The 27,234-nt window shown below is 41.2% G+C and overlaps 1 protein-coding gene across 4 annotated transcripts in view; it reads right to left on the bottom strand.

Annotated features, from left to right (window-relative positions):
- The window catches only part of ELMO1 (engulfment and cell motility 1), a 504,161-nt gene that overhangs the window by 111,005 nt on the left and 365,922 nt on the right, over positions 1 to 27,234 (bottom strand). For all 4 annotated transcript variants that reach the window (XM_061587900.1, XM_061587901.1, XM_061587898.1 and 1 more), the window contains one exon: positions 21,415 to 21,551. In XM_061587900.1, coding sequence (XP_061443884.1) covers positions 21,415 to 21,551 — 137 coding nt within the window. The remainder of the gene's footprint in view (positions 1 to 21,414; positions 21,552 to 27,234) is intronic.

The raw sequence follows: 27,234 nt of genomic DNA, 5'->3' as shown, positions 1-27,234 counted from the left end.
CCACTGTTAAATCTTTCTTTAAACAGTACTGTACAGCACTTCCTAGCTTTAACCCCGTCCGTTCAGGATTGCAGCCAATCAGGGATTGTGTTTCAGTTTCATTGATCTGAGGCAGCGTCTAGAAAACAAAATGGTGGTTTCACCCCCTGTTTATCTGAAAATCGCATAAATTGGGTAAGTATATACATTCCAGTTTTTTTTCCTCTTGTGTGCTGGAGTCAGATCTTGGGCAGTGTTTTGAAAACCTTCCCAATGCTTGCTTTTTGTAAAAGCAATGCTAATCCCATATGCCCAGAGTAAATCCCATTGGATTCAATAGGACTTACTTTTGAGTCGACATGGTTATGAATGTGCTCAAAATCAATGGGACTTTGGAGTGAATGTAAAAAAGAATTGTTTGTGTTCTAACTCTTTCTGCCCCCTTCTCCAGTCCTATTTAAAAGCAAGTAGGCAGGGCTTACTTAGGTATTACAGTTTTTATTCTGTAGGAAAGTAATACTGATTTTTTTAAAACTAATACTGATTTTTTGCAATGACCAACTGGTTTGACAATAAACTATTATATGGGCTGTATGTATTTATACATCTGCAGTGTGTGCGTATGGAGTCTTTCCAACACCCCTGTGAGGTAGGGTTGGAAACCAAGGCAGCTCACAACAAGAAATAAAGCCATTTAAAATCCAATAACCATAAAAACAAGTATAAACAGTTTCAAAACAGTGTAAAGTGGCATGATTCGGAATTTTGGGTTGTGTGAATGAAGTTGCTTATCACTTGAGGTTGCATTTCTGTCCCTGTTTGAGTAAGCCCCACTGAATACACTGGGATTTGCTTCTGAATAAATAAACCTAGGATTGCACTATAAATATCTTTACAGTTTGTGTAAATAATAAATATATTTGATAGTCATGCTTATATAAATATTTCTTCATTTATCATATTTTTGGTTTTTGGTTAGGAATCCTGACTGGTTGTGAGATGCTTAGTTTTTTGCCTTACTCATAGGAATCTTGTTGTGGTTGGTATGGTATTACATTTAGGAAAGTGTTACTGCCTTCTGTGTTTTTTTTTCCTATTTGCATTTCACTTATCTTTAACCTCACTCCGTTACAGCCATAGAAGCAACAGCAGCATATGCAAGATAATTAACTCCCATTAGTGATAAGAACAAGAATTTATAATTATTATTTCAATTAAAACAAGAGGCTTATCAATACTTTGAAGAGGACCAGATATTTATTTTGTTTCTGAGCCCAGGACTGGGTCTTTCATGATGCCTGGGGGGAGCGGGGAGCAGGAGAGTAGTCGATAAGACAGACATCCTGGCATTGATAATCTAATTAGCAAGGTATGTGTGGGGTTGTTGCACACTTCCAGGCCCAGTTTCATTTTGAGCATGGAGGTGGAACCTGTGTAGATGTGGTTGATCAAAGGGAGAAGAAATTTTGAGTTAAGCAAAGCTCTGCTTTTATAAAACCTAAGAAACATACAGATACTTTGAATGTCTGAGTGCCTGCACCAGTGGAATACTGGAGGAACTTGTAAAAGTTGCTGCAACAGTATTTAGAACTGAGTATGTGGTGTGAAAGACTCCTTTTCCTAACATTTTGGCTTCTTGTTTTTCTCCACCCACCACATCTTTGAAATATATCGTATATGGTTAACCGTACTGCTGCCCTGACTTACTTTATGTTTGTTGCTATTTTGTGTTTTTATTATGTTTTTATATTGATTGTGTATTTTTATTGTTTTTATTATATTTGTAAGCTGTGCTGAGCTCTGTTTTTAACAGCAAAAGGGCAGGATATAAATTCTCTTAATCAATCAATAAATACTCCATAGTATTGGAAACTAGAGTCTAGGCATTTAAGGCTGAAAATGTTGCTTTTAAAAAAAAGATTTCTCACATCTTTCCCCAGCTTTTGGTGGTAATTCCTAGGCACAAAAACAAAACAACTGGACAATCCAAATATTAACATGCAAATATTTGCATAATATGCAAATAATATGCAAATACTTTACATAATATGCAAATTAACCTGCCCGGATTTGTGTAACTGGAATATGGCAACCCTAGGTGAAGGTAATAAGAGTATTACTCAGATATTGAGAAATTAAATTAAACATTAAATACTTAAAAAGAAATAGATATAAGCCCAATACCTCCTAAGGGAGAGGTGGGCCAAAAGGGAAAGGGAAGGCCGGCTCGGCCCCACCTATGGATCTTCTGAAGAGGATGAGCTGCTACCTTGGGTTATTCTGGGGTGCCTGGAGGCATTTGAGAAAAGAGGGCATGACGCCTTGCCTCCCTCATTAACAGACGGGGTGTCCTTTGCCCCTGGGATTTCAGCAAGGGCAGTGGTATCCAGGTGGGCTAAAACCAGGAAACAAGGCAGCACTTCCACAGGGCAACAGGCGGATATTAACCAAAATCCAGTTGCTCTAATTATAAGTAATTATAAGTCAAGGGTTGGATTTAAAGCAGCAATGAACCACCACCCCCATACGCCTGGGATAGGTTTTGGTGTAGTGGTTGAGGTGTTTGGACTGCGACCCGGGAGACCAGGGTTCGAATCTCCCCAACAGCCGTGGGCTGCAGGCTCAGAACGAATTACGGGAAAGAAGGCTGCATAAGCCTTTCAAGTCTGTCAACAGGCCCTATTTTCTCCTTTTGGTTACAAAGGCTGGGTGTGAGTTCAGCCTAGATAGGGGGCGTAAGACAGTGATGGATATGGGCGAGGCCTATATTGGCCATTGTGCTAGGCTCTTTGGTTAGGGTTACGGCCTTTTGCTAGACCCAGGCCTATATTAGGTTTAAGCAGAGCTTGGAAAAGTTACTTTTTTGAACTACAACTTCCATCAGCCCCAGCCAGCATGGCCACTGGATTGGGCTGATGGGAGTTGTAGTTCAAAAAAGTAACTTTTCCAAGCTCTGGGTTTAAGGTACTTTATTCTATTAATTTTATTACATGGTGGCTGCTTTGGGGGGTGCGGAGCTCTTTGGTTAGGCTTCCATCTTCCTGCCAGGCCCAGGACTATATTAGGTTGAGGTAGTTAATTCCTTTTGGGCCTTTCGGCCTTCATTTGGATACTAATGGTGTGCAGAGATGACAGGTTTTGCTAAAACGTCTAACTCACCATAACAGTGATCCTTTTCCAAGTGTCAGTTACACATTCCTTGTTAACTCTGAGACAGAAGTTACATTATTTGTATTTGGTCTCTTATCAAAACAAAGCATATGGCATTTGTTATATTTAAAGAAGAACAGGCAAACTTCTGCAGGGAATTGAAGGTCTAGCCGATGATAGAATGGTTGGATGGGTGGATAGGAAAAAAGAGGAAAGACAGGCTACCTATCAGGCTCTTACCCTCATTACCAGGATCTTAGACTTTACCGACACAGGGGCTGCCTTGACAGAATCTTGGGAGTCTGTCTTTGACACAGAGGCTGCATTTTAAGATCCGGGCAGACTCTTTACCCTTCCTGATGATTTTACAACACTAACAAAACCTTTCTTTGCTGTTGAACTGGGTTAGCTGCAATGAAAAGTGTACTTACTCATAAATGATTTCCTTCCTCTTTTACAGAAGGATATGTGCAACAGTGAGATAGGGGGCAAGAGGCCTTCACAGGGGTAAGAAGAAGCCCCCACCATAAGCTTCTCAGGGACAGGTGTCTCTCCCCAGTTAGACTCAAGGTACTACGAACTTTGTTTGCACGCTACCCGGTTTAAGGGGAGTTTTCCCAATCCCTTCAATCTGTTTTAGTTATGGCAGTAATTGCCAAGGACAAGGTGTAACAATGTGCAGTTGGGCAGAGTTCTTGGCCCCTTCCTGGATGTCCCAGTCGGGTAGGGCCCTAAGAGGCAGGGGGCAAATTACAACTGATTCACCACTAGTCTTATTTAAAGGGGTCAGGCAACATTGGGTTCATACCTGATAGTCTAGGAACAGTGCGCTACACTTCATTTAACATGGTGCGTGCATGGGGCAGAGGTGCCTTATGCGTTTTATATGGCAAGGCATTGACTATGGACTGCTATATTTCTCACATGGAGTGCTTCAGATCCTTAGGAGCAGCGCGGCACTATCTGTATGATTGGCTGTTCATAGGTATGGCAGATTTTGGGGTGCATGTTAACACCTGAAGTCACAGTTTACAGTATGGCTATGTAACTGGGGGATCACTTGACAGCTGGGAATATGGAAGATCCTGCCCCAGTGTTCACCTTTCTGGGTATCAAGATTGGTTCTGGGGCCTGTGTGCACCTTCTGGGTATCAAGATGGACTCTGGGGCCCAGGGCTGCAAGCTGCACAGGGACAGGCTTTTAACTGTTGCAGATTAGGATCCTGGAGTTTTCAGGGGCCATGGAAATGTTTCCTTCTGGCCTTCCATGTGTTAGGGGTCTTTTACGGGGGTTATGATGCCATGGCAGGGTTTTCACAGCCTTGCTACAAGTTCAGGGTTCTGGCTGCCTTATGCGCCGACCTGGCGGGTGGCCCTCTTTCCTGCGGTTTTAGGCCTGGATGAGGGATGGGTCAACTATGGATTTCACCTTTCATTAATTGGGGAATGAAGTTGGAGATGGCCATAAGCCTATATGTTGCCCTAGCGTGCTCTCCAGCTATCAGAATGCAGAAAGGGCCGCAGGAGCTGTGCAAAGGTGGCCTATTCCTGTGAACTGCGTGCTGGAATTCCCGTGGATTCCATTGCCCCCAACACGCTAGCCAGCTACCAGAGAGCAGGTAGGGCAATTCAGGAATTCTGGCCGGCAAGGGCTATGTGCCAGAGTGGCCTTTTCCAGTGAGTCACCTGCTGAAATTCCTAGTGGACAGTAGGAGAAGGGGCCTGTCAGTCCGAGCACTTCAAGGTAAGCTGGTAGGACTTTCCTTCCTAGCTCGGCTGGTGGTTTTTTCCCTATCCCTGTTGCCCTTTCTTACTGGACATTTTATTGGATGTGTTGGGCCAGTGCGAATACAGTATGCTCCTCCAGCAATGCAGCCAGACTACTCCAGGCAGGAGCCCTTATGCTGGTTTTAGGAGCTTTTAGGATAAGTGAGGTGGTGGCTGGACCCAAGCGAGACCAGTCTCAATGTGCCCTCTAGCTATCAGGTGTTTACATGAAGGGGGGGTGCACCTTTATAAAACTGAGAAGGTCTAAGAGACTGGTATTTATTCACCCATGCAAGTGAGGACTCACTCACATAATACCATTTTGGGTTGCTCACAAAGCGGGCTTTTACAGGGGCTAGGGCATGACCCCTCAAAGTCTGGAATCCACTTTTGGAATTGGAGCTGCTTCTACGGCAGCAGGTCTTGGGTTTTCCCAGGCAACGGTGCAGGCCATTGGACACTGGTCCTCTGGTGCTTAAAGGGCTATATTCATGTATTCACCCACGCAAGTGAGCATCCCCTCACAAAATACCAGTTTGAGGTTACAAAGTGGGCCTTGCAGGGGCTAGGGCATGACCCCTCAGAGTTTTGGGTCTTGGGTTTTCCCAGGCAAAGATGCAGGCAGTTGGACACTGGTCCTCTACTTATAGGGGCTATATTTCCCCCCTTTTAGGGGGCCTGGGAATTTGGAAGCCTCACATGTTATACTTGTTTTGGCAGGTTGCTGGATGGGGACGGAGCAGACACACATCCTAATATGTGGCCACAGCATGGTCATATGGGTGGCCTGGAGGGCCGCAACACCGAGCATGGGCTCACAGTTGGGCCACAGTCGATGGGCTGAAATACAGGGGCTTGGCCGGAGAGGAATGCGTTGGGATGGGCTCCTACCCACTTTCTTCCAGCAAGTTCAATGCGGACGTTTCCACAGGTGGTGGTCATTCCCCTGGGTGGGAATGACAGAGGTTACTTACCGGGCGTCGCTTAGTTGCGGCTAGGGAGTGAAGCTACAGCCACCATTCTGAAAAAGGGCAGCGTCGCGCATTGCATGCAATACACACGCGCGACGTGCTGCATGGAGAGGAGGAGCGACAGGAGGCTATTTAAGCCCGCGCTGCCCCTCCTTCCTCCTCTTTGCCTTCGAGACGCCCACCCTGCCCTCCCTCTTTTATTGGTGTAACTAAGGTCGCTTCGGGGCTGAGTAGGAATTTTTATCCTGCCCACCCTAGTTGGCAGGCAGGTTTTTTGCCTGCTCCACACTGTGAGAGGAGGAGGGAATCAGGTTAGGGGGAGTCACGATTAATAGGTGAATTTGGCTAATTTGGCTAATCTAATAGGATGAAAGTAATAACTGGAATGGGACAAGTTGAGTTTCAATGCGGTAAGGTGCGGGAAGGGAATTAGGTAAAGATCAGCTAGGTGGCCCCCTTAGGCACCTTTGGAGGTGATTGGTAGTTCCGGAGGCCTGTCTCTCAGGGTTTTACGGCCCGAGGGCAGGATATGGGCTGCTTTTGGGGCCAACTTAACTCATCCACCGAGGGTTCTACGGCCCCGGGGGGTGGTGACGCGGGAAGGCCACCCTACTCACCTACAAGGTGTGGCCAGGGCAAGGGGTAAGCAAAAGGGGGCTTGCCCTTTGCCCCAGTAGGGGCTGGTCGCCCAAAAGCTGTGGGGCAAGCTGCTTGCCTAAGGTTTAGTCCCACACCTAGGTTTACCCTCTGCAGGTTGCTTTAATGGGTTTGTTATAATTTAATAAAGTGGCCCTTTGTTTCAACCATAACTGCTGTTGTCTGTGCTTTATTTCACTCATCGGCCGCAAATAAGCAGAGCATGCTAGCATAAGCAATGCCATTATTACAGCTTAGCCTTTTTATGCCTCTCCATTTTTTTTTTATTGCCGGCTTTTTCTGTATATCCTTCAGAAAATGACAAGTGACTGTTCATGCTGTTTTTTCTAAAAGGAAGGACTGCCTGTTGAAAAGCACTCTTTGAACTTCTTTCTCCATTTCAGATTCAGCCCACACATCAGGTCCAATTCTGTCTACTTTCTGGCTCTTGTTTCCTAAGGCTGTTGCATTTGTTCAGTGTTTCCTTTCATCTAACAAGTTTCCTATGAACTGATCTCCTAAGTGCTGTCTATGACGCTCACAGTCATCCACATGCTACAGATGCCATATACTCTTTGGCTATTGCTATGATCAACATCTCAGTAGCAATCCATCATGGAATTTTATTCTCCTTAGCCTCCATTTCATTCAAAACCTCAGTAAAAAGATTGCAAGAGAGATGGAGAGAGACCATCCTTCCTACTTTATTGTAAACTATGTAACATTTCATCCTACTTGCTCAATTGAACCTTTTCAGGAGAATCTTTGTCAACACTTCTGAAATTAAGTATAAAAAGTATAAACTATAAGTAAAAAGGAGCCCATTAAAATTACTACCTTTTATCACTGCCCAAATTAAATTCAGTTGTGCAGCAACTCTTTTGACATGATCTATTTTCAAGGAAGAGCTTGCACATGCTTCTTCAAATGTATACAAAACATACAGTGGTGAAGCTAGAGCAATAAAGCAGCTTTTGTTAATCAGCAGATCTAACATTAAACCTATCAGATCAGTAAGAGGAAATCAATATTGCTGGACCTTAGAGTTTTGCTTTTACTCACTGAAAAAAGATCTGTATTTAGCAATTGTATAGATCTTTTTCAGTCTTACCTTTGTCTAGGTTTCAGCACCGAAACTACTTTAATCAGGCTGGTGGATGCTCTCCTCTGGGAGCGAGGCAGATGGAGTGTGGCCAAGTTGATTTTTCTAGACCTCTCAGAGGCACTTGATACTATTGATCATGGTAATCCTTCTGAATCTACTACAGGACTTTGGAAACATTGCTCTGCAGTAGTTCTGCTACTACTAATGGGAAAATTCAAAAAGGTACTGATGGATTATTAGGAATACAGGAAGCTACATAATGCAAGTCAGCACATTGGCCATCTAGCTCTGTCACTGTCTCTACTGGCTGGCAGCAGTCCTCCAGAGTCTCAGATAGGGGTTTTCCCCAGCTCTACCTGCGGACTGGACCTGGAAGCTTCTGCTGCCCAGCAGCTACTCTACCGCTCAGCGATGCCCTTGCATTGCTGTTCAACGTCTTGATAATTACTTTGCAGGGCCCCATACAGCTATATTCTATCTTTCATGCTATACAACATTTGGGAAACATTACACCACTGGGGAAAAATGTCCAGAAATTTTGGGAAGACATGCCCTCAGTACTCAGCTTTTATTTTTCCATTTCATGAGATTGAAGTGTAGCAGTAAGGTATCTGAATGCCTGCCTGTGGTCAGTAACAGACTGGCTGAGGGCAAACCAAACAAGTTCAAGTCAAATAAGGTAGAGTTGCATGTAGCGAAAAGTGAGAACTAGGAGGTTATGAATACGCCTCTCCAAAATACAGTCATCCTTTCCCTGAAGATTAGGCTGGACACAGGTGGACGTTATGACCAGAAGTATTTTTGTATCAGTTTTGGCTAGTATGCCAGTTGCACGTTTTCTAGATAAAATGGATCTTGCCACTCTATAGTATAGTAACTTCTTCACTTGAGTGTTTGAAAGCACTCCAGGCTGCCTAATGAAGGACAAGTTCAGAAACGTCAGCTGTTCTAGAATGAGGCAGTGCAGATTTCGTTAGGGACTTAAGGTTGATTTCAACTAAGTCCTACCAAGAGGAGACCCATTGAAATTATTGAACCATAGTTGGTCATGTTTATTCAATCGGTCTACTCTGAGTAGGACTAGCATTGAATACTACCCTATGTGCAAGAAGCACATTATACCATTGGCTTCCAGTTATAGTTTCTGGGTCAAGTACTAGTCTTAGCTTTTAAGCTGTAAACAGCCTGGATGTGGGATACTTGAGGGAAAGCCCTCTCCCCTTTCACCCATGAATTAAGGTCAGGTTCATAGGCCCTGTTAAGGATTCCTTCATTGTCAGAAGCAAAGTTGTCACTTACCAGGAAAAGGGTCTTTTTTGTAGTGGCCTCCGGTTTATCAAACTCTTCTCTGAGAGACTGTCAGATGAATGTTGTTTGTCTTTTAAGTAGTTGTTTCCCTGTTTCCCAGGCATTTGGGTAATAAGCTGTTGGCTTCAATATTATGATGTTTCCTGCTTTTATCATATTGTCATGTCAGTTTTTGTAACTGACCTTGTTATTTTAAACCAGGCTCCCTCCCCCTGACTTTAACATGACATCATAACTGACAGGACCCAGTGTGGTGTTGTGGTTAGACTGTTGGACTGGGACCTTGGAGACCAGGGTTCAAATCCCTACTCAGCCATGAAAATCACTAGTGCCTGGTGCCTAAAGATGGAATGATGGTGCCAGGAGTACCTCCCTGGTGTTAAAGGATCCCCCCATGAAAGAGTTACAACCACACTGCTCTGGTAGCATAATCTGAGTCTTTTGCAGGTTGGTGGGTGGACCATTTTGCTTTTAGTCATGAAGGTGAATTCTATAGCACTTTGGTCTACAATTTCATGAAAACTGCATTTCACCAGCAACTAAATACATATGTTCGGGGGGGGGGCAGGCTTCAGACGACTGAGAATTCTGTGTCAAAACAAAATAATATCTGAAGGACTCTCTTTCCTTGCTGAACCTGTCACACAAGAAGATTACAGTACTTTAAAAGTGAAATAGCTGCAGCAGCAGCAGCATTAGAAACAACAGTACTTCTTTGGTTAAGAGAAGCTATAAAAATCTTATTGTCAACAGCGTGATAACTGTATTTCAAATGAAACAAAACCACTGGAACGTTACCCCCATTCTCCCCTTTTATTCAACTGTAATGAGGACTGTTGTCTAGGGAGCTTTCAGCCTGCATTCCATGCATTGTGACTCGGAAAATGAAACTCTGGTATTATATGCTTACTGACATTTACATCAGCAGGAATTCATGCAGCAAAAGCCCATATGCCATGCACTGCTAATTTAGCTAAAATATGAAACAAAACACACTCTGATTATATGATCTCCATCAACACCTTAAACAGACAATGACTGACCCTTTCAATGCAATAAATTATTCAAGTTGCAATGACAGCTCAAGTTAAATTATATCATTTCACTTGCTAATAAACCAACTCTGCTTATACCTGTTTTTGTACATGTGGCTGGTTTGAACAGTTGAAATTTATTTTTTTCTTCTACTGACTTTCAGCTAGCTTATTATCCATGTGGGATGATGCACATGACCAATTTTTTTGGGCTCATTTTTGCAACCATAGTGACTTTTTATCAGCCTAGATTAAATGTGGATTGTTGTGATCTGGATCCCAGTTCAGCACTGCAAAAGGTCTATCTGAATCAGAATGTGGGTTTTAGGTGAAGCTTTGAGGTGATTTTCTAAACCCCAGACAGCTGAATTAGTCATTTAGATGAGCTGAGTGTGCACCATCTCTGTTCTTTGAGGGTATGTAGAGGGCCATTATCAGTGGCCACTCCACAATCATAGAACTTCCTCCACAATTCAGTCTCACCGTCAAGTGTGGGTCTGTGCTTCTTCAAGATGTGCTATAAAACATATCCACTGGAGATGGCTTTTAGGGATACCCCATGCAGACTCCCCACCCCCACCATACAGATATCATCAGCATATACAACAAACAAAAAACCATGTTTACTTAGGGATTGTGGAAGAATTCATATGCTCAATATTTTGGAGCAAACTGACCTGATCTGCACCTCCTGGACCATCCAGCAGATTACAACATAGTTATGCAGCTCAGTTCACACTTCTCTGAAATTTTCTGCCACACTCTTTGAATATTATGTAGCCTCATAGATGACACAGACAAATGTCTAGAATGTATAATAGATCATAATTGCTCTAAAATTCCTTTGCAATATCTACGTTGGGCATATCAAAAGAAGTTTGAGTTATGTTCCTACTTAAGGTCCAACTCAGCTAATACAGCAGTTCTTCAGAGTTGGCACAAATATAAGAAATTGTCATGTAAACTTTCACTGTTACAATCTTTCTTACACAATAACAAATTTATTTTAGTTGGAGATAGTATGGGATGGACCAGATACAAGATCAGAATGTTTTCTAATATATGAAAGGTTGGCAAACTTCTAACAATAACTTCTGGCAGACCAAATGGGAGCAACTCCCCATTCTTGTCAACAATATCTTCAATTAAATGTTTTTCTCCCTAGAAATTTGAGAAAGGAAAATTTCTTAAAAGTTAACTATATTTGGAAAATTAACCATCAAAGGAAGAAAAGCTTAAAAATTACTACTGCTAATATACCAGATCTTGTTAGTATAGATTTTTCCCTGTATCTACAGATGATCGAATTATGAATTTATGTACCTCTTCGTATATAAGTGGCAATGTGAAAAAGATTTATTATTATTATTTCAATTTATATCCCACCTTTCCTCCCAAAAGAGCCCAGAGTGGCACATAAATAATGTGACGTTTATTGACAATTGAGACATTTATTAGAAAATTAACTGCATATTATTTACATATAAACACATGGTATTTTATATTGTATGTTTTGTATATTTCTAAAAAAATAATAATAGAAACTGACATGGATCGGAAATGCATGGTTTGCATGCCCACTTCTAACTATAGTTTCATGTCCAGGTTTGTGGTCAGTCCTTAACCATGTTTTAAGTATTCAAATATAACAAGTGGGACCTGCAACAAAATGTTGCTATATATCCCTAGCCACTAATATGAACACTTCTGTTCAGGACTCCAGCCAGGCTTGAACAGGAGCCTAGTAAAATTGTTCAGGCTTTTGGAATGGGGGGCGGGAGTTTCAGAAGGACAGAAGGAAAAAACAACACCACTTTCTGTCTTTCCTACCCAAGGATTTCCCATGCTGGGATTCAGCTATGGGACTGGCATTTGTAGCTATATAGTTGTGAGTGGTTTTAGACTGTAGGAAGTAATGGAAAAGGGGTCCTCTTTCCTTTCTCCTGAAATATCTTTGTATAGTGCAGGGAGGTTTTGTTTTAACACATTCATTCAACTCTATTCCCGTCCCCCCGTTTCCTTCATAACCTTCAATGGATACCTGTACATTCTGTATATCCTGAAAGCTCTCAGGCACTTGTCAGGCCATTGGTTTTTTTTTTTTAAGTGGCTTCCTTTCAACTTACAAATGCATATATTCTTCATAACTAAAGAATCCTGTGAGTTTGTAGAGCCATTACTTTATTTTTGGATGGCTCTCTTTCACTTCTAGCTGAAAGATACTGATTACCTGAGATTGCTGTTAGTAGGAATGATGCCCATCCATGGTTTAGCAAAAGTCTGCATAGGGCCACTGACACAGTTTATCCATGGCAAAATAAACACATTTGCCATTTGGGAAGGTCCGTAGCTCAGCGGTAGAACATCTGCTTTGCATGCAGAAGGTCTCAGTCCTTAGCACCTCCAGATAAGACGGAGAAGCTTCCTGCCTGAAACCCTGGAGAGTCGCTGCCAGACAGTGTAGACAATGCTGAGCTAGATGGACCAGTGGATCTGATTCAGTATAAGGCAGCCTCCTATGTTCCTATGGTCTATTCTTTATAAATTGGTGAAATACATTGGGATGGACAGATTATTTTGCTTTAAACATTGTTTACATCTGCTGTACAGGCAGTTACCCTACAGTCTGGCCTCTCTGCTTGCTATGTAAACGAGAGCTTCATTGAGAGCTTAACCAGGGTTTAAGGCAACAAACCATGGTTAGTGCTAACCATGGTTAAATGTTGTTTTCTGAAGTAGGCCAAGTGTCTAGTGTTTGCATACTTGAATTCTTTTCCAAGAATAATGGAACAGAAAATTTTAAAAATAAAAGAGTGCAAATCACATTCACATATAATGAATAAACCTGTGTGCTTCTCAATAAGACGTTCAACCAGTTTTACAGTGGGGCTACTAAAATCTTGCACCATGTTAGCAGTACATTTAAAACGTGAAATGAAAGTTGCTAAACAAGAGATCACAATACAAATATTAACAAATAGAAGGTACTGACTAGACTAGACCATTAGTAGAATGTGTTATAGCTACAACATCAGTAAGGAAGATCCACCACAGATTCCTCAGGTCTCTCAATTTTTGCATTTATTAGGCAGCTGTGTTTTTAAAATCAACACGAGTGGAGAAAATCAAAGATAAAGACTAATAACCCTAACATGAAAGGCATAGAAAACAGTAAAAGGCCTACATATTTGCTGTACATTTTCACTGACTTATTGCAAACAATTTCCTTATTGCTCATAGCATCTTTCTTCTTCGCCCTAGAGGATCCATCTTTTTCTATGCAATGCCCATATGTTTTTATGCAAAATTATTGTTTCAGTGGAGCATGTTTTATTTATTTTTCTTACAGAATAATACACTATGATTTCCATAGCAGGCCCAGATGATGCAGTCTTTTGGCTTCAGCAGTTGATGGATGTTTTTACTGGGTTCAAGGGCAGAGTCCTGCGGCTCTAGGCAGGCGCAAGTAGAGCCCAATGAAAAAGCTTCTATGCATGTCAGGCATCGGGAACTTATGGTCCTCCAGATGTAACTGCCAACAGTGGTGTTAAGCAGTTAATAAACTATATAAATATATATTGTCAGACACACACCCCACACGCACACACTCTGTTCCTAGTCCTTGATTTAGTCTTTCCAGCCTATATCACCAAACACAGTGAAGCTGAAGTACCTGTTGCTACATTTGTTTGCTTTTATCCTTTGTTGCTCTTGTCACTGGAATTCCCTTCCTCCCTCTGTATTCTTCCTATCATCAGATTTTAGTTTGTAAATAACTGTTTAATTTAAATGTTCTGTTGGAGATGTCACACATTAGAGGCAGTGTCCCTGAATCCCATAATCATCCTCCCCAAATAGGGTTTCCACTATCAGTATTCCATTTACATAAAATTACACTTGAGTGTGGGCTAAGGCTGCCAATTCAGTAAGCCTTGGCAGATCTGGATAGCTTTAATTTTTCTTGCCTCTTTTCTATTAGGCAACAGGTCTTTTGACAAGTGCTGGAGGAAGTGGAATGGACTGTGAAAGACCAACCCAAATCATGTTTGCATTTTTACAAATTTGTAGGGCAGTACAATATCTCAGAGAGGAGGTCACCTCTCCTGCTCCCCTGGTGCATTCACTATAGCTGCCCAATTTCCCTGATTGTTAAGAGTTTGACAGAAATATCTGCTGGCTATAGTAATGTTCTTAAACTGTAAGAGGTTTTTTTTGCCTATTAGTGAATTGCACCCTTAGGCATATGAACATGCCTTCTCATCACTACAAGGAGAGTAATGAGTTAAACCAGGCTGCACTGTATTTAATTGAATGCAGTATTTTCCAGACTATTTAGCTGAATCCCTCCTCCGACCCCCACTGCCAAATTCTTTCCAAAGAATGAACGAACAGTCAGGGAGATACTGTGCTGAAATAAAGGTGGCATAGGTCACTTCATATGTTACATTCCCCCAGTGAATCAAAGGCACACACAAGAACCTAAGATTCCTTCTGGGTTGAACTTTCTCCCTGGAAAGTAACAAATGAACAGGTCCAGAGCTATGAATACACACAGACACACAAACACAAGAGCCAGTGTGGCATAGTGGTTATAGTGTTGGACTAGGACTTGGGAGATAAGGTTTATATCCCCACTCAGCCATGAAGCTCACTGGGTGACTTGGGCCAGTCATTGCCTCTTAGCCTAACCTACCTCACAGGGGTGTTTTGGGGATTAAATTGGGAAGGGGAGAACCATGTATGCCACCTTGAACTCCTTAGAGAAAAGTTGGTATATAAACAAACAACACAGAGTGACAAATGCAACAAAGATTATATAGAGAGCCAACAAAAATCTACTTGCTACATTTCCAACATGCTATAAAGGAAGTACTGATAATCGACAATGATCAAATACAAGATGTTTCTTAACATAATCTCTGCAAACGATGTCAAATAGCATAGTATAACGTTCCAAAGTCCTTTCAAAGAAATGGATTCTAATGAAGAAGGCCTGATAATTCCCAGTGCATCCAAATATTGTCTCCTAACTATCAGCTGAATGGCAATTTTTCAGTTAGAAACTACTCTCATTTTACATAAGCTGTGTAGCAGACTGCAGTAAAATAAGTTAGCATTACCAATGAAAATGTTTTAGTTATATGCCCATAATGTCTAATTGATAGAACAAAATATTTATAGGAAAAACCTGTTTCCAAAACTTTACCATAGAGGGCTATGGAGGACCTTGGGAGGAATGTGGAGAATGTGGAGAATTGGAAAGGCAACATCTGAGTAAAATTATTTTATTTTAAAGTACCTTTGTCTGTCCAATGAAATTCTAATAAGGCTAACAGAGAGGTATAACATTTCAGATTCACCCTTGAGTACACGCGAAACAGATTTTCTTGAGAAGGTCAACAGAGAAGCAATTACATTCATCTACTTTGCAAATCTGAAAAAAACCATACACAATGAAGTAAAAGCTGCATTTGTTAACATCTCTGAAGTGAGAATCCTTACCATGAAAGAGAGAGAGGCTTATGTTCAAGATAATGAAGTCTGTGGTTTGATTTCTTGGATTACAGTGGATCCTTCAACTATCAGGAAAACTCAAGGGTTTGTGCTTCTTCACTAGTTAATTTTCTATAAATAAATGCCCAATGACAGGTGTGGCTAGTCTTTTCTTTTTTTTTGCCCTTAGGACTACAATCACCTTTGGCCAAACCTCCGAGGGGGGGGGGAGGTTCATATGCAGGGAGGAGCGAATCTATCAATTTCAGTTTCTCTCTGTTTCTTATTTTCCAGTCTTACGTTCTCCACATTTCCATATCAGTTTGAGATTTTAAAATCCTCATAAAAATTATTAGCATTTTAGTGCAAATTTTTCCTAATATACACATTTTTGTATATAATTTTGCCCAATATATAATTTTTCCAAAGCATATTTTTCCTAATATAATGCATATTTGTATGCTATTTTCACAACTATGTGTATCTTTATTCACACTTTACACTAGTGTATGTATTTTTGTACACATTGCTTGGCTGAAGAATTGCACTGCAAAATTCAGAGAAGTGTGAATTTTCACGAAGTGTGTGGGGAGATCACAATGAAACCAAATATAAAGAATGAGAAGGACTGAGATAAAGACACTCTCCCTCTGCTCCCAATACATCACATATTTTCAAGCAAGTTCCTTTGGAAAGCAGAAACTGTATGAAGGGCAGAATCTAATGGGAAATTCTCTCTAATGACATGAAGACTAATCCCCTTACCCTGCTGTTTTCTATTTCAAAGGGGATGGTACAGACCAGGGGTGAAGAACCTGTGAACCTCCAGATGGTGTTATACTTCAACTCCCACCAGCATCACCAATAGTCAAGGATGCTGGGAATCAGGAATGGTTGGCAGGGAGAAACCAATCACAACTGTCCTGACCCACCCTAGTAAGCAGCAGCAGTGTCACTTCTAGAAGGCCAGTTCTATGCTGTTGCCCTGCCAGCCACTCCTGACGGAAGCTTTAGTTCAAGCAACAACTGGAGGTCAACAGGTTCTCCACCACTGGAGTAGACAAGTTTTTGATTTAAACATCTTATAATTATCGCTGTTTACTTTACAGGCATATATTCAGTAAAAACATTTTCTATTATTATTAATCACATTTCTATCACCCCCTTTGTGCCAAAGGCTCTAAATTTCACATCTTCAAAAGTGCAGTAGAAGTCAATCACAGTTATTGTCACCTGCTGGCACCCCAAGTGATTCTGGCTCTGCCAGTAAACAGGGATATTTGAACAGTTAAACACTGTTCTGTGTGTATATAAGCACTGCAGTTTTTCAGTCATGCTCACACCCTTGGATTGCTCATCAGTCACTGTGTCTGCAATGAATTTAGTATTTACCTATCCATATCAAACATCAGTCCTACTGCTGTTTAAACCATCATTTAGAGGTGAACCCCCGATTTATGCTATTTCTGTTCTTTTTCCCATTTCAGCTTTTGATTCACCCCCAATGAAACACATATTATTTTTAACCCAAAATATCTAACAAGAATGTATCCCCCTGTGAATAATGCATCTTGAGGGTTGTGAATGTATTCTACAAGGAGCAACTTTAGAGTTCCACAAGATAATTCTGTCCTTAAACTTGATTCTCTGAAAAACAGAGCATGGATTCACTCTTTAAGCTAATAAGCTGCCTTCAGAAAGCCTTGTCAGCTGTTGTTATGCTCCTGAAATCAAGAATAAGGCCCCCAGATAGGATTTGTCAAGTTAGAGAGAATGCATATTTCCAAACATCAATTGACAGGTAAAGGCATTGCTATGGTGACCCCCAACTGCAGACTTTGTTTCTCCTGAATATTTAAATTTCACAGCCCTATTTTTAATTAGCATATGAAATACACCTGCCTCAAATGGTCTCCATTCATTGCAGATGTTGATATACTATAGGACATTGTTCTACAGAGGAAGTAGAATAAGGCTTTATTTATTTTTAAAGGCCTGCTTTTGAACAATTAGTCATATACTGTGAACAATTATTCATCCTTAACTATGCTACAATGTGAAGCACAGAGGAAGCAGAACAGTATGCCTATGTCTTCATCAAGCAAAAAAGGAGCACTTTTATCTTTACTTCCTGAGCCATTGAAAGTTCAGTTAAATTGTCAGAAAAGACGAACTATTCACGATGTAAGCAATAAACACCTCTTTTCAAATATTTCAACATTCACTTTGCCCTATCATTTTAACAGCATATTATGAAATACCATCATCATCATCAGTGATAACTGATGATGATGAAATACATATCTACTTAAAACATTAAATGTACTTGGATTGCACATTTAAGTATTTATGTATGAATATAAATATTTTAAAGCATATTGCATTCAACTTGCAGTATCTAAAATTAAAAGCAAATAACCAGATACATCAAAGACTCAAGACCCAAAGGAAGAATCACAGATAGCAACATTATGCAATCACTATCTTGTTTAAATGGCAATTAAAGAGATTGATAGATAATTCATATTGTTAATGTGAGCTGATTGGGGGGGGGACAAGCCAAACTTCCCCAACCCTTCTAATTTTAAAATGTTTGGAGAGCAGAGATCTTGAAAATATATGTATTTTTATTTTTAGCTAAACTAAATCACTCCCTGAGGACAAACATGTAGTGTTCTCCTGTCTTATAAAGCTGAATAACTGTGCAGGAACCATTTTCAAATCAGCTAGCTCAGGACATATACAATCCCCTAGCAAAAATTATGGAAGACAAACGTCTACACACGCCATCGAAGTGTGTAACTACATGCATCACACCTGGGAATATTGTGTTTATGAATTCCACATGCATACCACCTTCTACTAACCTAGGATGGAAAAACAAGTTCTTGGGTTACCTTCAACGTGCATGGAAAAACCATGAAGGTTTTTCAAAAGAAGTTTAGTATTTGCCCTTTGTGTGTCTGTCCAGACAACCAACTGCATTTTCATTGTCCTATAATACCCACATGAATAATTAATGCACCAGATATGCCACAATAAAACTGAAGCAATGCAAAAGAACTGAATTAATGCACTCTGCTATTACCTTATACAGAGAAATCAAACGCCAGGCCAGAACATGATCTTACCGTTACAGGCCCCTGCAGACTGCTGTTTTTTTGCATCATTGACGCAATAATAGTGCATTAGTGGCGGATTTATACTGGACTGTCCACACATGATCCAGGTTTATTTATTGTTCTGCTATGCTTCACCAATATTATTGCCATCTGGAGGGGCATTTTTTGTGGAATATCTATGGCATGAAAAGTTGCAGGATATTAGCAGGAAACTATTGCAAACGAAGCAGTATGACTGCCCTGAAACATTTGCAGGCGCCAACAGTATTGAAAGTGTGATCATAACATCATGAGCACAAATCAGGATAAATACTTGATAAAATGGATGTCTAGATGGGCCCTAATGGGAAGCAAAGTTATGTGCCTCTTACCAGTGCATATTAGTTTAATAGCACCAGGAAAATAAAATGACAAATTTAATGAAGGGGAGACATAAAAAGACTCTTTACAAGTAGAAAATTTAAGATGATCCCCCACAATGAATTCTAATTATTTCTTACCACACAATAAAGTGCTTCAGACTGCTCAAGGTATTTAGAGAAATCTGACACAGACTAAGATTCCTTCCATTTTTCACAGCATTGGAATAAAGTAAAAAGAGTAAAAGTTGAACTAATGGGGAAGGTCACACCCAAACCTGTCCTACAGCAGAGAAAGACATAAATGTGTACAGAGGCTCCAGCTGGTTTAAAAGCTCCCGCTACCTCTAGATTAGAATATACAATTTACTTTTATTAATGAAAAATTAAATGCAAGAGTTCTTTTTCCGTTATGATTCAAGACCAAAGTCGGCTGAGCAGCTTTCAGGAAGACATTTGGGTCCCAGCAGCTAAAATCCAATATTTGTAATTGCTATACAATCTGATATGGGATTAACATTCTCTCTCTGTCTCTCTCTCACACACACATTCCTCATAAGAAAATATATGGAAGTGGAAGTTAAATATATTGTTGGAGTAATAAGGCTGCTGAAATGAAAAACTTATTTTAAGGATTAGAAGGATCAAAACAAGAAACCAATGCCGACAACGGCCCAGTTTACATGTGTTAGTATGCCATGGTTAATGACTTATTATGAATGAGCCATGTGCTGGTACATACTCCACAACTGCTCCCACATTGTTTTTTCCCTAGTGTGAGCAGGAGCAACAAGCCATGAAGTTTGGCTTCTTGTTATGTCCTAACAATAGGATGAGCGTCTGTTCTTTTTCTCTTGAGCAAACTGCAATAATGAAGTCAAGTTTTTTCTTTGCAATTCAGAATGGACAGACCTGTAAGATCTACCTTTTTGGAGAGTACCTGCATAGACATAAGCACACATAGCTACTCCAAGAGTGACACCAACGTAAATGATTTGCATACACTTTAGAACACGCAATCCATCAGAGATTTCAACACGCTTTCTTCATTTAATTACTTTTTCAGTGCCAAGCCTAAAGCAAATGAGCAGAAAGACAATATAATAAATGATTTTGGCTGGCAGCCATGGTATCAGCCAACTATATGCCATTTCACAATGATAATGCCCAGAACAATAGTAATTTGGGGTCAAAACCTTGAACCCCAAATTGCAACAGTATCCAGAAGTGCTTTCGCCCAATTAAAGCTAGTCCGCCAACTTCGTCCGTTTTTAGGAACGTCGGACTTGAGGCAAGTGACACAGGCTCTTGTGACCTCAAGATTGGACTATTGTAACGCTCTTTATATAGGACTATCTGCTAGATCGCTTCGTCCGCTTAAGTTGGTTCAGAGAGCGGCAGCCAGAATGCTGACCGGAGCTGGTCCACAAATGCATACTACACCTCTTCTTTATCAACTTCATTGGCTACCGATTTTATTACGACACCAGTTTAACATTTTGGTATTAGCTTTCAAGGCTCTACATGGATTAGCATCAATATATCTATCAAATCGTATTCTGGAATTTAAATCTCAACGACCGACAAGAGTACCCTTCGAACATTCTCTTATCATTCCATCTACCTTTATAATCCGCCGCTCCAATACTAGGAACAAAGCTTTTTCCTGCGTAGCTCCCATCTTATGGAATAACCTGCCACCAGAGATCCGATGTTCCTCCTCACTCACGGTCTTTCGCCGTCAGTTAAAAACATTTTTGTTTCTTCAAGCTTTTAATGTTAACATTTAAATTGTTATAACTATTGTATTATTGATTTTCTTAATTTTATCTTTTAATTGTATATTGTTTTGTATTAGACATTGTCTTATTTGTTCGCCGCTCTGAATTCTAAGAACTAGGGCGGGATATAAAATGTTTAAATAAATAAATAAATAAAATAAAACCGCAATCACTAGCCTGCTTTTAAACAGTAAAATTCTACCTCTTCATTTCACTGTTCAAATCTCTTCTGAGAGCTTACCTTATAATGCTGAAAACCTCTTATAACCCATCTCTGAAAATTTCAGGTGCTGAATTCTTCCATATGTCTAAATGAAGCATAATTCTGTCTGCTCAGTGTTTTAACATACTAGAATACAGCATATGAAAGAAAATGCCACATAAAAAGACTATTGTTGCACCATTTCCCCTCAATTATTTAGGATTTCAGAGGTAGCAATTTGAAATCTGGTTTCTCTTCAAAAAATGTCACATTTCCTCCAAACTCTGGAGTTAAATTTGGGTTTTATTAAAAAAAAAAAGACTTTAGCCTATTCGCAGTAAAAGCTGATTCAAACCATCAGAAAGGCACACGAGAAAGCTACAGCATTTTTCACCCTCCTCTCAAACATTTCAATCATCTTCAAAACTAGTCCACAGACATATGAAATTATAAACCACGAAAAATAAGGGGCTATGCTTCAGAATGCTCCCCTCCCAACAATCTTGCCTTGTTGAAGTCTTCAGAAGTTGCTCTCATCTCTTTCCATGTCTTATTCAACAGTTGGATGCAAATGCAGAAGAACTCTTCAAATGATCTGTCATGCGTGAAGAACATTGGGTGAAAATCATTGCAGGTCTCACTGGCTAAAAATGAATAGATTAAAGCAACAAATATTAATCAATGATTGACAAAGAGATCTTACTAAAATAATATGCAGCAATACTATAATTAATTGGCTTGAGATAAAATTAACTAATAGGTCACAGCAATTTGAGACGTACTAAGCAGATGAAGTCACCTTTCCCCCTCCCCCTCAAATCAACAGTAGTCACATATGTTCACCTATAGTCATTTCCTGAATTGCAACTGTACATTTCCCATCAATATCTTTCATCTTATCCCCAGTTTTTTTCTGTTTTGAGGCTCCTCAGTACTTATGGAACCAGATACAAGTCTAAAGAACAACAGCATAATAAGCCATTGGAGCAGCCTACCCTCTTGATAGGGTCTACTAAATGTTGTTCTGTCACATGTTAATTCTTCCATCTAATTAAATTAGGACAGGATGCCCTCCAGATGTTGTTTGACTACAACTCCCATCATCCTTGACCACTGGCAATACTAGCTGGCTGTGATGGGAATTGTAGTCAACATCTGGAGGGCATTGTGTTGGCTACCCCTGAACTAGGGCCAAATTCTCACAGATGTGGTGGTCACCCACTTCTAGGCTGTGTACCTCATCAGACTGCAGGAGGGGGCTCACATGACTGAATACTCTCAATTCATAGAATAAAATCCCTACACCAAGAATCCAGATGTTAGAAAGGAAGGACCAAGCCTAGCCTTCTTCTTGCCACTTTTCTTTTACTTTTCAGCCATGTAAGTAAAGTACGTAAAATTTAATTTTTGTGTCGCCTATCTGGCTGAAGCCACTCTAGGCGATGTACACATTGAAATTGATAAAATACAATATAAATACAGAATAAAATACAATGCAGTCAACCATAACCATTTTAAATAGCAGCAGTATAGAACAATGTAGGGCAATCAATAAACAATTTAAAACAATCATAGAAAAATTAGCCCACCCCGGGGATCCCGAAGGCCTGTCCAAAGAGCCAGGTTTTTAAGGCTCGGCGAAATGTATCCAGGGAAGGAGCATGGCGGAGATCGAATGGGAGGGAGTTCCAGAGAGTGGGGGCCGCCACTGAGAATGCCCTCTCTCTAGTCCCCACCAACCTAGCTGTTTTCGTTGGTGGAACTGAGAGAAGGCCCTGTGTGGCTGATCTAGTCGGGCGGCTTAATTGGTGGTACTGGAGGTGCTCCTTCAGGTAAACTGGGCCGAGACCGTATAGGGATTTAAAGGTTAACACCAACACCTTGAATTGGGCCCGGAAAACAACTGGAAGCCAATGTAGATGAAATAACACTGGCGTGATGTGATCACGGCGGCGGCTGTTTGTAAGCAAACGAGCTGCCGCATTCTGCACCAGTTGTAGTTTCCGGACTGTTTTCAAGGGTAACCCCACGTAGAGCGCATTGCAGTAGTCTAATCGAGAGGTGACCAGGGCATGTACTACCAGTGGGAGCTGATGAATTGGGAGGTAGGGTTGCAGCCTCCGTATGAGGTGTAGTTGATACCAAGCTGCCCGGCTCACTGCCGAAATCTGAGCCTCCATGGACAGCTTGGAATCAAGAACAACCCCGAGGCTGCGGACCTGATCTTTCAGGGGAAGTCTCACCCCATTAAGCTTCAGGTCAACAACACCCAACCTTCCCCTGTCACCCACAAGTAGCACCTCGGTTTTATCAGGATTGAGCTTCAGCCTGTTCCTTCCCATCCACCCACTCACGGATTCCAGGCACTTGGACAAGGTCTCCACAGCCAACTCCGGTGAGGATTTAAAAGAGAGATAGAGCTGCGCGTCATCAGCATATTGGTGACACCGCAGCCCAAAACTCCTGATGATGGCTCCCAGCGGTTTTACATAGATGTTAAATAGCATGGGAGAGAGGATAGAACCCTGTGGCACTCCACAAGTGAGGGGCCAAGGGTCTGAAACCTCATCCCCCAATGCTACCTGTTGGTGCCTGTCAGAGAGAAAGGAACGGAACCACTGTAAAACATTGCCTCCTATTCCCAATCCCTCCAGGCGATCCAACAGGATACCGTGGTCGACGGTATCAAAAGCCGCTGAGAGATCCAGGAGGACAAGAAAGGTGAATTCTCCCCTGTCTAATACCCTCCTCATATCATCCACCAGAGCGACCAAGGCTGTTTCAGTACCATGTCCAGTCCTGAAACCCGATTGGTATGGATCCAAATAATCTGTTTCATCCAAGTGTGCTGACAACTGGCTAGCCACCACTCGCTCAATGATCTTGCCCAAAAATGGCAAGTTCGAAATGGGGCGAAAGTTGTTCAAGACTTGGGGATCCAAGGAGGACTTTTTTAAGATGGGTTTTATAATTGCCTCCTTGAGGGCCGGTGGCATTACACCCTCCTTCAAGGATGCATTTACCACCTCCCTGATCCCTTCGCCCAATTTCTCCTTGCAGTTCATAAGGAACCATGATGGGCAAGGATCAATCAGGCAGGTGGTCGTCTTCACCGTTGAAAGTACCTTGTCCACATCCTCAGAAGGAAGAGGCCGAAACCGATCCCACTGAACCGGATTGCAACTGGTCAACTCTGGATCCTCTACTGCATCCACAGTGTACGGAATCGAGTTCTTCAGGTGTTCGACTTTATCGGCAAAGTGCCTTGCCAATTTGTCACAGGAAGCCTTAGAATGCTCCAAGGGTTTCTGAGCAACTGGACCGACCAGGCTTCGGACCACTTGGAACAGCTTCCTGGGACAGCACTCTGCGGATGCAATAGAGGCAGCAAAGAAATCTTTCTTTGTTGCCTTTATTGCCACCTGGTAGGCAGCTATTGCTGCTCTAACCTGTGCCCGAGCATCTTCAGAGCGGGATTTCCGCCACCGGCGTTCTAGTCGTCTCACCTCCTGTCTCAGACTTCGCAACCGGGGTGTATACCACGGTGCTGTCTGAGTTCTGTTCAGGGGGAGAGGACGTTTCGGAGCCACCTGGTCTAATGCCCTGGTGATTCCCTCATTCCACTCCATCACCAGGGTTTCGACTGGGCGACCTTCAGCAGGTTCCAATTCCCCCAGCGCAGTCAGGAATCCATCCGGATTCATCAGGCGCCTGGGGCGGACCATTCTAATAGGTCCTTTACCCCTGCGGAGGGTGTGTGGCATCGAGAAGTCAAAGTTCAGTGATCTGACCATGACACGGGGATGAAAGAAACCACAACTTGCATTCTGAAAAGGTACAGATCAAAAACCAGATTTACCACTACATCTGTTGTTTGAGAAAACAAGGCCTAGACAAATCATGTAGGTTGGGCAACGTAAGTGCTTGGCATAGTGGTGGCCACTAGATTAGTCACTGGTACAAGGGGCTTGCCTACATTTGGTGTGGACTTTACCTCTGCTTTGGTTGTTACTAAGACACTTCACACACTGCTTGTAATCACCAGGATGCCTCCATAAAACAGAGGCCTCAAACCTTTCTAAAGGTGCCATTTCCAATTATAAAGTTATATTATGAAGGAGCTCCTTTTAAAATATGGATTTTAATTATAATGTCAGATACATTAAAATCCAATCAATTTCCCTTAGTGATGTTGCTAGGGTGCAAGTTAATTGAATAGTCCAGGCCCAATAACATTTCATTATTTTCCATGGCTAGATTCTCAAGGGGAGTTATGAAAGTCATTGGATTCAAATCTACAAGTTAGGCTGAGTCATTAAAAGAAATGAGTAGTGTCAGGGGTCTCATTTTCAGGGGTGCATGGCGCCTTCAATTTCCATTCATTTTCAGCACAGCTGTGACTGAACAGCATTTCTGATAATCAGACCTTCAGTCTGTAATTGAACACAACAGTAGCAAATCCCAAGGGGCACTTGTAGTTGTCATCAAACACTATTAAGCACAATCAGAAATAAAGGCACTGTTGCCAACACAGTGCTGCGCAAACATGAGGATGAAACCAGGCAATGGCCATGACACAGCAAGGCCTTCTTAAAATTAATTTTCTCACAGACTCAGCAGCTCAATGTTTCCTCTTGCAAAAGCAAATAAAATAATAAAAAGAAAATAAACAAAAAAGGAGAAATACAACTCAGAGAATGTTGTATTTATTATGTTAGCCTAATGCATTTCTGCTCAAGTCAGACTTCTACAGGGGCTCATCTCGCTTATTTCTTTATAAGCTTTATAAGCTGTAAGATACCTTACCAGGGCAAAGCTTTGAGTGGATGCGTCTATGAGCTGCTTATGAAGAAATACATGAAAGAAGCCCCTCAGGGCTCAATTGAGCCAAAATTCGTCGGGCTAATTTAATAATAAACATTTGTCCTTTCCAGCATCCCAGAGATATACTTCTCCCCTTTTTTTGCCTTGTTTACATAACTGAAAAGCAAATAATAATAAAAAGTTTATGGATGCATTCAAAACACCAACGTTCAAATTCAAATTAAGATGTTGTTGTTATGTGCCTTCAAGTCGATTACGACTTATGGAGACCCTATGAATCAGCGACCTCCAACAGCATCTGTCACGAACCACCCTGTTCAGATCTTCTAAGTTCAGGTCTGGGCTTTCCTTTATGGAATCAATCCATCTCTTGTTTGGCCTTCCTCTTTTTCTACTCCTGCTGTTTTTCCCAGCATTATTGACTTTTCTAGTGAATCCTGTCTTCTCATGATATGTCCAAAGTATGATAACTTCAGTTTCATCATTTTAGCTTCTAATGATAGTTCTGGTTTGATTTGTTCTCACAATTATTTGTCTTTTTCGCAGTCCATGGTAACTGCAAAGCTCTCCTCCAATACCACATTTCAAATGAGTTGATTTTTCTCTTATCTGCTTTTTTCACTGTCCAACTTTCACATCCATACATAGAGATCGGGAATACCACGGTCTGAATGATCCTGACTTTACTGTTCAGTGATACATCTTTGCATCTGAGGACCTTTTCTAGTTCTCTCATAGCTGCCCTCACCAGTCCTAGCCTTCTTCTGATTTCTTGACTATTGTCTCCATTTTGGTTAATGACTGTGCCAATGTACTGATAATACTTACAAGTTCAATGTCCTCATTGTCAACTGTAAAGTTACATAAATCTTCTGTTGTCATTACTTTAGTCTTTTTGACGTTCAGCTGTAGACCTGCTTTTGTGCTTTCCTCCTTAACTTTCATCAGCATTCGTTTCAAATCATTACTGGTTTCTGCTAGTAGTATGGTATCGTCTGCATATATTAAATTATGGATATTTCTTCCTCCGATTTTCACACCTCCATCTTTGTTCAATCCCGCTTTCCATATGATATGCTCTACGTAGAGATTAAACAAATAGGGTAATAAAATACACACGTCTCACACCCTTTCCGATGGGGAACCAATCAGTTTCTCCATATTCTGGCCTTATAGTAGTCTCTTGTGCAGAGTATAGGTTGCACATCAGGACGATCAGATGCTGTGGCACCCCCATTGCTTTGAAAGCATTCCATAGTTTTTCATGATCTACACAGTCAAAGGCTTTGCTGTAATCTATAAAGCACAGGGTGATTTTCTTCTGAAATGCCTTGGTCCATTCCATTATCCAACGTATGTTTGCAATATGATCTCTGGTACCTCTTCCCTTTCTAAATCCAGCTTGGACGTCTGGCATTTCTCGCTCCATATATGGTAAGAGCCTTTGTTGTAGAATCTTGAGCATTACTTTACTTGCATGGGATATTAAGGCAATAGTTTGAT

This window comes from Rhineura floridana, chromosome 10 (genome assembly GCF_030035675.1).
Source record: "Rhineura floridana isolate rRhiFlo1 chromosome 10, rRhiFlo1.hap2, whole genome shotgun sequence".
NCBI lineage: Eukaryota > Metazoa > Chordata > Lepidosauria > Squamata > Rhineuridae > Rhineura > Rhineura floridana.
The sequence above is the reverse complement of the archived record's forward strand: the minus strand, read 5'-3'. Positions and strand labels throughout refer to the sequence as shown.